Source organism: Siphateles boraxobius, unplaced genomic scaffold, assembly GCF_051911475.1.
Source record: "Siphateles boraxobius isolate OS27281-9 unplaced genomic scaffold, OSU_SipBor_1 11, whole genome shotgun sequence".
NCBI classification, from domain to species: Eukaryota; Metazoa; Chordata; class Actinopteri; order Cypriniformes; family Leuciscidae; genus Siphateles; species Siphateles boraxobius.
The window spans coordinates 11,005,245-11,016,738 of NW_027508711.1; the positions used below are offsets into that span (position 1 = coordinate 11,005,245).

Below are 11,494 nucleotides of genomic sequence, written 5' to 3' on the forward strand. Positions count from 1 at the left end.
TTTGAGAAAATTGTTTTGCATCCATAATTTTAAGTCAGAGAGGCAGTCAGTGAGGGAGCACGGTGGTGGGCCAGAGGGAGAGTGAGTGATCAAATAGAGTTGGATATCATCTGCATAACAGTGGAATTTAAGTCCGTGGCTGCGTATAATCGGGCAAATACGGTGGATGTATACGAGAAAGAGGAGGGGCCCAAGTACAGAAGCCTGGGGGACACCGCGGGTGACAGGGGACTTGGAAGACTGATGAGGAACAAGCGTCACAAACTGCTTTCTGTTGGAGAGGTATGACTGGAACCAATTGAGGGCTGTACCAGAAATATTTATGCTTGAAATATTTTTATACAGGTGGTACTTAGGTACTGTTGCATGTACTTTATATCTGTCCTGTAACTTCAGCACCCTCACTAATTTCAGAAGCACCCTTAGTGATCTCGGAGTGTTATGCTTTATTCAGCTTGCACCATGCAGAGTTTAATTTCTGGAACTTTTTCAATTTTTAGTGGGTTTTTGAAGTGCATGTTTATAATGGTCATACAGCTCTAGTACATTTTGTATGTACACATTGAGAGCTAGGACAACAATAGTAAGCACCTCTATTTTTGATGCTATTGAAACAGAGCATAGTGCCATTGTAAATTGTAGAAATGCTTTCCTGTAGTTCAAACAGTCGAGCATGGTGCTAAAACAAAATCCTCTCTTGAGAATTAACATTTGAACTCTCTCTTACGTATGTAACAGCAACATACGAGACGCAGCACACAGTGCAGCTCACACCTCACTTTTACAGCCTCCTCATCTCCCTCTGCTCCCCCTCTTCTCCTCTTCACCTAAAACTCATTTAAAACCTATGCAATGTTAAGAGTGTACAATACGTAACTATACATGTTTGGTATCATTTAAAATGTTTCAGTGCGCCTGATAAAATGGTCTCATTCTTCCAGCCATAATACAAAGCTCCAAGAAGTTCTAGAATATGAGAAATATTGTGTGCCCCTTAAAAGGTGTGCCCTCCCCCAGATCCTCCATTCAAACTACCTCCTGTATGTAAATAAATAAGTATTCTCTTCTACAGGTATCAAGAACCCATTCAATCACAAATCCTGATCCCCCATTTGTAAACCCCTCAATAGGGGACCAAAATCGAATTATAATGACAGACACCACCATTTGATAAGCCTTTTGATTTATCTGGGTATATAAGCAAAATTGGCAAAAGGTTCACGGAGTCTGTATGCAGATTGCCCACACGATCGCTGTGTGTAGTTTTCATTGCCAGGTAAATATTTATACAATTCCTCGATTTCTGAATTTTTATTATTGTATATGATTGACCGATGATTTTATTCTATGAATTGCAGTTATTGTTTTATTACCTGGTCAATAAATTATTACGTTTTAAATTAATCTGACTTACTCTGAAATAATTTTCCCAATTCGTAACTAATTCGTATTTACCGCCAATCTGCGTCAGATTAGTGACGGACTAGATTCCAGTTTTGAGTGCAGCATAGGGTACACCAACTGCGTTTAGAGTTTAAGAGTTCCGGCTAATATTTGGCACTAATTCAAGTGTACTTGTTTTTGTAAAGACAAAAAGGGAATTTCCGTTTAGGACAGCAAACTGCTGCTTGACCAACCTCAATGGGGTGAGTCTTACCTCTGTTTAATGTAATGTTACTTTAGTTAAGTGTACGTTGGAAACCATGGCATGACCAAACCAAAGCTATTAAAAGAGAAGTAATATTGTCCGTCTTATATCTGTAGTAGTGGTCATGACCTATGTCTAAAGAAAACGCTACTTTAATTCAAGTGTATACAACCAAGGGGGCTATACAAAATATCTTTGATTGTGTAAGCGTGAATGCGACCGTCTGAGGTATTAGCCAATTATCTCTGTTTAGTGACCCAAAACTAGCACAACTGTTTTGTGATCTTGAGACCTGCGGCCGGTGTGAGGACCTCAAAGCGACATAGTTTCCTAATCTGAACGGGCAAAATATCAAGTAAAGAGTTGAATAGAATAATCAAACATTCACCCACATTTAATGATAGTCAGATATAATTAATACCTTTTTCATTTATGGAGTCAGATGAAATAATGAGGCAATACATATGAAAAAATGTATTTCATTTAATCTTGTTGTGTTGCGTAAAAGGAAAGGCAGTAAATCGCAGAGACCTTTACTTGTCCTATTGGAAACTGCCATTGGACATTCTATAATTGTTTGCAACTACATGTCAACTACCAGTCACTAGAGTATGTGTGCTTAGTATCTACTCTATTTTAAGGCTCCCTCCAGACATATTCTACTAACTATAAGTAACTTTGTAACTAAATGTTCACTTATTCTACTAGCACTATACCTAACCTAACAGTCTACTAATACTCTAATGAGAGTTACTTGACATGTAGTTGCAAATTAATGAAAGTTGACAGTTGCAAAGTTACTAGTTAGTAAAATGTCTAAAGTGGACTATCGAAATAAAGTGTAGTTTATATAATTGTTTTCATTTCTAAAGTTTCACCACTGTTCCCGGTCAAAAATGACTGAAACAGCCAGTATATGACCCTATTTGAAAAGCTTAGAAGGGCTAATTAGGCGGTGGGCCGGACCTCGAAATTAGGAATTAAATACTTAGTAATAGAAAACCTCCCGTTTCCTTGACAACCAAAGTAAATAATGACCAAAGATTCTAGAGCGGAGTCAAAGGAATCTTTGTCAGTGATCAGGAAGCTGTGTTCTTGAGAATTAAACTTTGCTTTAATCATTAAATATGTAGTGTATATTAAGATTTTGTACAGACGAACTTGCTCTTGTAGAGCAGATTTTGATGGGCTAGCCTCAATTTCAGTGGTGAGATGTAGCACTTTGTCTTTCTATTCTAACCCATCAACACAATGTAATAACACACAATGTATGCAATACATCTTATAAGTATCAAACGGCTCATGCTAGTAATACTGAGGTAAAAATGAGGTGTTGTATCCACTTAGCTTCAAGGGTAAAAAGCCCTGTAACCAGACAAGTTGGGCAAAGTTTGTGCAATGTACACACTTATGGTTGAACCTGCAAACTAAATAGAGAGTACAGCAGCTGAAAAAGCCGTATTGGCATTTAACTTAAATCCCAAAGACATCCAAGATGTGCCGGCTAATGTTGGATTTCACAGAGAATGCTACATCCTCTTCACCAACAAAGAACACATTGAAAGAGCACGTAAGAAGAGAGAAAAGGCAGCTATCAACAGTGAAGGTTTGTATCAAATGTATAACTTTTTCAAAAACTTTATGATATATTTATTACAATGGTGACACCAGGGCAATTGAAAAGGTTCTACAACTACTTCCATTTCACTATCTGCACAACCAGTTCTTTCCCTGATATCACCTGGAGTGATATATCTATCACTAGAGAGGCAGAGAGGCTCTTCCTATAGATCACAACACTCAGTCTCTGTGGCCTTGTTTACACTGCAGGTCTTGATGCCCAATTCTGATTTGTTGCCAATATAAACCGTATAAACCGTCCGTTTACACATTCTCAATTGTGACCCATATCCGATTCATGTGTTTACACTTGCCATACGATCTGGAACATTGTGCATAAAGGGTTAAATTCTCTTGCACAGATGGACGAACGCGAAATATGCTTGATGCTAGCTCTGCGATATATGCGAAGTTCGCCAAACATCACCATGAAGTAGAGGCGGAGGAGGACTAAAAGGGCCATCATTGCAGCCTGCTTATGTGCTTCAGTTATTGTGTGTGAGAACTGGTGGGAGCATATTGTGGCGGGCTTTAACGAGGAGCAGTGGGTGATATATATATACAAACATCATATATATATTTTCATCATTAGGTTCACTCTTTTTGAAGGTTTCAAGTAAAGCTGGTGTCTATCAAGAATATTTAATGGAATGTACTATGGACCAAAAGTTTTTGTGGCCTACTCTCATTCTGATGTCTTGCCAAAACTCATTGAAAGCGTTTTTGATTCCACAACAGTGTTGATATAGCAACTGACCTCATCACAGATTTACCTGATGTGTCACCGGGAAGCACTTTTTGGCAATGACTACAATAGTCATCAGTGATGGTTATCAGTTGAAATGGTTGCCCTGAAGTGACTCCCAACAGCTATGAAAAAACATCCGAGGCTGTATTTCATCTGATTGGTCTTCCAAGTGAGATTATTGTCTGACACATTCACTTCACGTGTAAAAACAGAGAGTTCCTCCATTCATACAACACATCTTGGTCTTGGAACCGTTCTAATCATAAGCAAGATTTCGAAATTATAGGGAGTGTATGTTTACTCCTCAGGATATATGTATATATTTTACATAAGTATATGTAAAATATTACTGTATAGGCCTATATTTAAAGTAATGCAGCACTACGTTACATCTTTTCCTATTTATCACAGTTCACACAATGAAAACCACAGAGCTTCCTTAAAGATAATTATGTATTAGGCGCCTGTCTTTCACCTGTGTGTTCAACCTGACTGGTTCTTCTCGCATTTAATTCTGCAGACTGAACTCCACAGACACAAGCACACTGATTAGCACAAACATAAGGGTGCAGGTGCCCATAATTACATCTTCTTTAGACTTCTTTTTTAAAAGGTCTCTTTAGTTGGACCCAGGGAAGAGGCGTCAAATAGAGAGAATAAAATCATTAAAGTCATTATAATCCATCCACTAAATGACTGACTATATGTGTTTTGGTCTTTTTGTGTGTGCGTGTAATTATGGTCTTGATTTGGGCCCTTAAGAGTATACTTCATGAGAAAGGAAAAACAAAACTTGAAGCAAATGCTTCTGTCTTATACTGACTGGCCAGGAAACCAGTCTTATTATCTCATTCTGCTTGAGAATTATTTAGTTATATATTATAATGATCAGTATTACAGTTTGAACAAACAATTTTGTGGATATATATATTTAGCAGAGATTAATTGAATGGTTCAAAAATGACAGTAAAGACATTTACAGTGTTTCAAAAGATTTCGGTGTCAAATGCATGCTGTTCTTTTATGCTTTCTATTCATTAAATAATCCTGGAAAAAATGTATCACCGTTTCCACAAAAATATTAAGCATCACAACTGTTTTCAACATTGATGATTATAAGAAATGTTTCTTGAGCAGCAAATCAGCATCTTAGAATGATTTCTGAAGGATCATGTGACACTGAAGACTGGAGTAATGATGCTGAAAATACAGCTTTGATCACAGGAATAAATTACATTTTAAAATATTCAAATACAATCAGAAACAGAAAGAGATTTATCGCAAGTATGATTGCACACACAAGGAATTTATTTTGGTTCATTGTGTGTTCAAACAGATGTGGCAGTAAATCTCTTTCTAAATCTGAAAACAGTTATTTAAATATATAACAATTATACTATTATTTAATATGATATGGAGAACCTTTTTCTTACAATGAGTCATCATCAGTGTTGTGAACATGAGCAGAGTCCTGCAGGCTTCATCAGTGGGTGAACAGATAATGCATTTAGCCATCCGCAGTATGGTGATTTTTCTGCGAAAGATTTACGTCTTTGGACGTCACAGGGCAAATGTGTAGTCCACCCACTCCTTCATTAAACAGCCTAAAACAAAGTAGAGTATGATCAAGATTTTAACAGCATTATTAAAATGCCCAAACATGTTAACAAGGTTTAGTTAGACTCTTTGTTTGATTTTTATAATTATAATATAAAGGGGGGAAAAAAGGAAAACATTTGGTGTTTCAAGCATTGAAAGAGCGACTTTTAGTGCAGCTAATTTAATGTAGCCTATATTTAATATATAATTATTGTATTATTCCATTGACTTTTCCTGTGATTTCTGCCTGTTTACGTTACGGCTACTTACTATAGATTTAGTGTTAAAGAATTTTTATTGCCAGACACAATTTATTTGTTTGTAGACTACTCTCTAATCTTGCCTCTCATTCATTCATCTTTGTGTCTATGGACTTTTATTGTACCAAAGGGAAATCACAGGGAGAAAAATACACAACTCAATACACTAATTATTAATTTTCCTGTTGTGACCACAGTCTGTTAGCATTAATCTGTGGACTCATTGCAGATGTCTTTTCATCAGTCTGGATAAAGCTGGACAATTTGTCTACAGGAATGAAGTAGCCTAACCCAGTTGTAACGTTTAGTCTAAACCAAGTTCGGTCCCAGTGAGCGCATCGCTTCATAAAATTGAGGAGTCACACTGGAGTCACATGGATTACTTTAATGATGTCTTTACTGTCTTTACTACCTTTCTGGGGGTTGAAAGTGGTAGTTTTGTAGGCTGTCAGGGAAAGAAAGCTCTCAGTTTTCATTAAAAATATCTTAATTTATGTTAATGAAGATTAACATAAGTCTTACGGGTTTGGAACGACATGAGGGTGAGTAATTTTCATTTTTGGGTGAACTATCTCTTTAAATTGAATGTTTATTACAGAAGCTTCAATATGAAGACTAAAGTAATACATAATTGATTTAAAGTGGAGTTCTTCTGAAATAAGTACTGAAATAAGTTCTTGAGAATGAGCGATAACAATATTGTTATAAATCAAATTTAAAATGTCCATATTTTCTATTAGTCTACCACATGGGGTAGATTGTAACGACAACACTCTTTGACAAAAATGTACTATTAGGGATAAATAATATATTTCTACACTACTTTAATTTGATGCAGTTAAAAATGTGAATATTATATAAAGGTTTGAAAAAAAAAACGGACTAGTTGGTTAGTATTCCCTAGATGCTTCCTGTCAACACTAGATGGCGCAAAGTGTGCAACATGTTCACACAAGAACATGACTCTGTATGACAGCATTACAAACCACCATGTTTATTTAGTCAATTTGTACATTAAGCAGCTGGTTTGACAGACAAAAATAAATAAACAAAAATAATACACCATAAAAAAAATTGCAACACATTTTTTTTTGTTGTAAAAGTAGCATATGAGGAAACATTTGCACTTGGCAAACAAGATCATTTGTTTCGTGGAATGACACAAACTAAGCAGATATCATTTCAGAAATGTGCTGTCAAAACACAGTAACACATTAGGCAACATTTACATACTGCTTTGCCCATCAATGTGGTAAATACTTCATACAAAATGTGCCTAAGACGATGTTTGACATAGATGACTAATACCTTAAATGAGAAGCATGATGTATTCATTACTACAGTACCAACAACAAAACACCAAAAATGCTTCACATAATGAAAGAGATTCAAGCTTTTCAGTTTTTATCCCAAAGAACGCATTTCACATAAACAATCCTAGATAGATATTTGAAATGTGTGTGTGTGTGTGTGTGTCTGTGTGTGTGTGTGTATAACACACCATACTGAATTGTATGTGTATGAGGCCGTGTGAGCATAGATTTACAGTCTTTTCAATAGCATGCGCGGCATATATAGGTCCTAGATCATACTTTTCAAAACTCACAGCTTTCAAAACTGTTTTATGGAGTTTTTGTGTACTGATTTTTTTTGGAAATATCTTTCGTCAGCTTAAAAATTAGTAAATTGTTAATTAAGACTACAATTCTTAAATATAATTATTTGAGCACACTGTACTTCTATCCATAAAGACCTTGTTTTTATTCCTGCCAAAAAAATAAATATAGCACTTCAATGAGTCTATAGAGCCACATAAGCTGTATTTATGTCTTTCTCAAATTCCCATGACATACGTGCACACAGGAAGGGGACTCAAATAGCACAACACCGGTGCATTGCGTAAACGTACATTTGTCAGCTTTTAGTAATGTCAGATATTTTCCAGTAGTGTTTCTTTCATAATCAAGTGCATGGCCTGGGCTATTACATAAAACTAAACGGATGGAAATAAACAACCGTCGGATCAATATCAGGTGAGTTTGTGCTGTTTGCCTAAAGGGCTGTTTGTTCAGGAATCTGTAAACAGTACAAACACAACAATTATGAACGCCTACCCCCATAAATGTATGGCAGATGTTGTATTCCTGAAATTAGGATGCTGATATAGCATCAACATTTACATAATCAACATCTAAATATTGTTTAGCAATGCGAATCATTGGCACATTCATTGCAAGTAGTGACGTGTTAAATATAACAGAATTATTGTGCCACCCAGACTGCGAATGTAGACTTGCGTACTTACTTTTATAAACATGACCCTTTATAGATACAGCTTCAGCTGTAACCTTAAAACCATTTCCCAGTGGAAATGTTAACGGGGGAAGGTTGAAGGGCTGGGGTTGGAGAAACTGCTTGGCTCCTTCACTTTTTTCCTTTCGACAAGAACAGCTGGTTATAGCACAGACGGCAATGTGCACCTGTTGCCCCTCATCAGAGGCTTATATTTCCTCTGACTGGAGGACAGCTCAGAGATATCGAAGACCCTGGTTTCCAGCGAGTGCAATGTGATGGAATGTAACAAGTCTGTCTGGCATAAGACACCCCCCTGACGCTCTTTAAGATCTGCAGTCCACATGTTACGGTACAAATCCAGACTCTTGGTTTTGTAAGCTGAGGAATTTATGAATAAATTATGAATTAACCATCCAGGTTTCAGTTGAGACTTGAAAAGTGTCTCGAGGTAGTAAGTGGAATCCAGAGGTAGACTGTCTTGGCTTTCAACTTTGTTTCTTTCCTCATTTGTCCAAAAACAGAAGTTACTTCATTTCCATTTGTTCTGACACGGTACAAGTATCACAATATGTCAACAGTACATCTTAGATATGGTGTAAATATGGGCAAAACCTTCATGGTTCAAAGGCTAAAACATCTAAAAACCATGTTTTGTCACAGACAAAAGTGGTTGCAGAAATCTCTCAAGTGCTCCAGGGAATATTCAAACGTTCAAAATTGGCTAAATATTGGACGTCACATCTTTATTACAATTCCCATTTGTGTTTTTGGTGTCTGCAGTCAAACTGTTAGCACCCATTTCTGTTTCGCAAGCTGGTGAGGGCTCTCGTTGTCTGGTGGTCTTCGTGTGGACTTGCCAGCTGTGGCCGCTGTAGATATATCCCTTCTTATTCCTTGTGGAAGGTAGGCGAGAAGTTCTCCAGCACAGGATCTCCTGAAAGGCGCATCTGAACTCAGGACTCCTGCAGTAGATCAGGGGGTTGAAGGCGGAGTTAGCGTAGCCGATCCAGTTCAAGATCCTGAAAGGCAACATGATGTTGTCCATCTTCCAGATGGCCGCCACAACGTTGAGCACGAAAAACGGCAGCCAGCAGAGGGTGAATGTTCCCATGATGATCCCCAAGGTCTTGAGAGCTTTGTGGTCCTTCATGCAGAACTTGGTCTTCCGGTTCTTCATCTCATTCCCCTCCTGCGTACTGAAGCTCTGTGTGCGTATGCGTCCCTCAATGCGATCGATTTTCTGAAGCTGCCTACGGGCCTCCCGGAAGACCCGGCTGTACACAAATACCATGATGATCAGCGGGATGTAGAAGGAGATGATGGAGGAGGTCACGGCGTATGCGGCATTGGTGTTGAAGTCGCAGCAGGTTGGGTTCTCCAAGCATCTCAACGCATCAGGGTCATCGGACACCCACCACTCCATGTGGATGGGCAGGAAAGAGATCAGGGCGGCCACTGCCCACACCCCTAGGACCATCCCGCAGGCCTTCCGCTTCGTAAGCATCGACTGATAGCGTAGAGGCCACATGATCGCAACATACCGGTCCAGGGCGATCACGCACAACGTCTCGATGCTAGCGGTCACGCACAACACATCCGTAGCCGTCCAAAACTCGCAGAAGAAGTTTCCGAAGTGCCACGTGTTGAGAAGGATGTAGCATGCGCCGAAGGGCACCACCATGAGACCCATGACCAGGTCGGCGCAGGCAAGGGAGCTGATGAAGTAGTTGGTGACCGTCTGCAAACGTTGAAATCGTACAATGGCGCTGATGACCAGCACATTGCCAAAGACGATGCCTAGAACCAGAAGCCCCATTAAGATGCTAATTAAGACCACCTCTGCATCGCTATATTCTGACACCTGAGAAGAATCGTTTAGCCCAGCTGAAACATTCATGGGCAGGGAGGCGTTCTCAGTGCTCAACGTATCCTTTCCCTCCATGAGCTTTGACCTGAGGAAGGAAAATCAGCATAAAGTATAGTTAGCCTGAAAAGGGAATGCTTTTCAGAGAGCACAAGCAAATAGAAAGTACATTGAGTGTCAATCAGAAAGCAAAGTATGAGAATGACTTTACAGCATGGAAAATGTGTCAGAGGAGAATATCCTCAAGAGATCAAGACACTTACTAAAATCAGGAGAGTGTTTTAGAATCGTCCAACTTAATTCCACTCTTCATGGACTCCCTTAAGGTATCCAAAAATAGTCCTTTTGAATTGTGTTTCTCTTAGGAAGTGTTCTGGTCTCACATAGTGTTCTTACACTGAGTGTGCTCAACTCTTAATCACCTGGTCATTTTTTCTATCTGTGTTTCATTTTACATGCGCACAGCACTCTTGGCTGAACACACTGTAGACTAAATGTGCTCCTGACTATCAGTTGGACTCTTATAACAGCCAGTGATGACATCACAGTTTGTCAGCAGCCAATCAGAGCACAGCTTCCTTACAGTGCAGAGGACTACACTTGTAAAGAGAAGCAGAGAAACAGAAGAAGCTATTTGATGTTACTTTCAGAATTATTACTAGTATTCAATTTAAGGCAATATGTACCAGTAATAAAAAACAAAAAGACGAAATGCATTTATGATTGATAGATAGATAGACAGATAAAGGGTGAGAAACTCTTGTTTTGTTCTTTTTTATTTAATGATCTCTGCTGTGATATGGATGTTCTGTGTACCAGAGAAAATCCCCACAGTGTTTTGTCACTAAGCCATGTAAGATCAATATTTCTATCCACATGCGTTAATCTTTGCCTCACATTTTCTGGGTTACACTAATGGAGACAGGAGACTAATGACAAAATTAACTTAATATGTATATATTATTGCTTAAAATGAAAGGTTTTCGGTACAAATCAAATTAGCTTTTCAATGTCTTCCTATCTGCTAATAACTTACAATTGAGGTCTTAATTATTCAAGTAGACATTATTTTTACATTCTTCACTCGAAGGAAAAACATCCTTTTAAACTCAAATAACACAATAGCTGGTCCAGCCAATTCACATGCACGTTTTTGAGGATCTAATAAGGAGACCCAGTTTCAAAGCCAAGGCTTAAGCTAGTCCCAGACTACAATGCATGTTTAATATGTTTTTAATATCTGAAAACATGTCAGTGCCATCGTTTTATCTCAAGATGCACACAAGTAATGTTTTTTTTCCCAAGGCACGTTTATAAAAGCTACTTAAATGCCCTAATTGAACTAAGGCCCAATTCTGGTTTATCTAAACCCTGTCTGTGAAACCAGGTCTGGCTCTTTTCATTTTAAGGCAGGACTTATTGGTACAGTCCCTGTATTAAGCATTGTGATGCTTCTATCA

General features: G+C 38.2%; 1 protein-coding gene across 1 annotated transcript; it reads right to left on the reverse strand.

Annotated features, from left to right (window-relative positions):
* Window positions 1-6,845: 6,845 nt before the first annotated feature.
* adrb2b (adrenoceptor beta 2, surface b) lies at window positions 6,846-10,532 on the reverse strand. The gene is made up of 2 exons (XM_077196574.1): window positions 10,298-10,532; window positions 6,846-10,122 (listed from the first exon to the last, which is right to left on the reverse strand). The coding sequence occupies exon 2, from the start codon at window positions 10,110-10,112 to the stop codon at window positions 8,892-8,894; it is 1,221 nt and encodes a 406-aa protein (XP_077052689.1). The 5' UTR covers window positions 10,113-10,122; window positions 10,298-10,532; the 3' UTR covers window positions 6,846-8,891.
* Window positions 10,533-11,494: the final 962 nt, after the last annotated feature.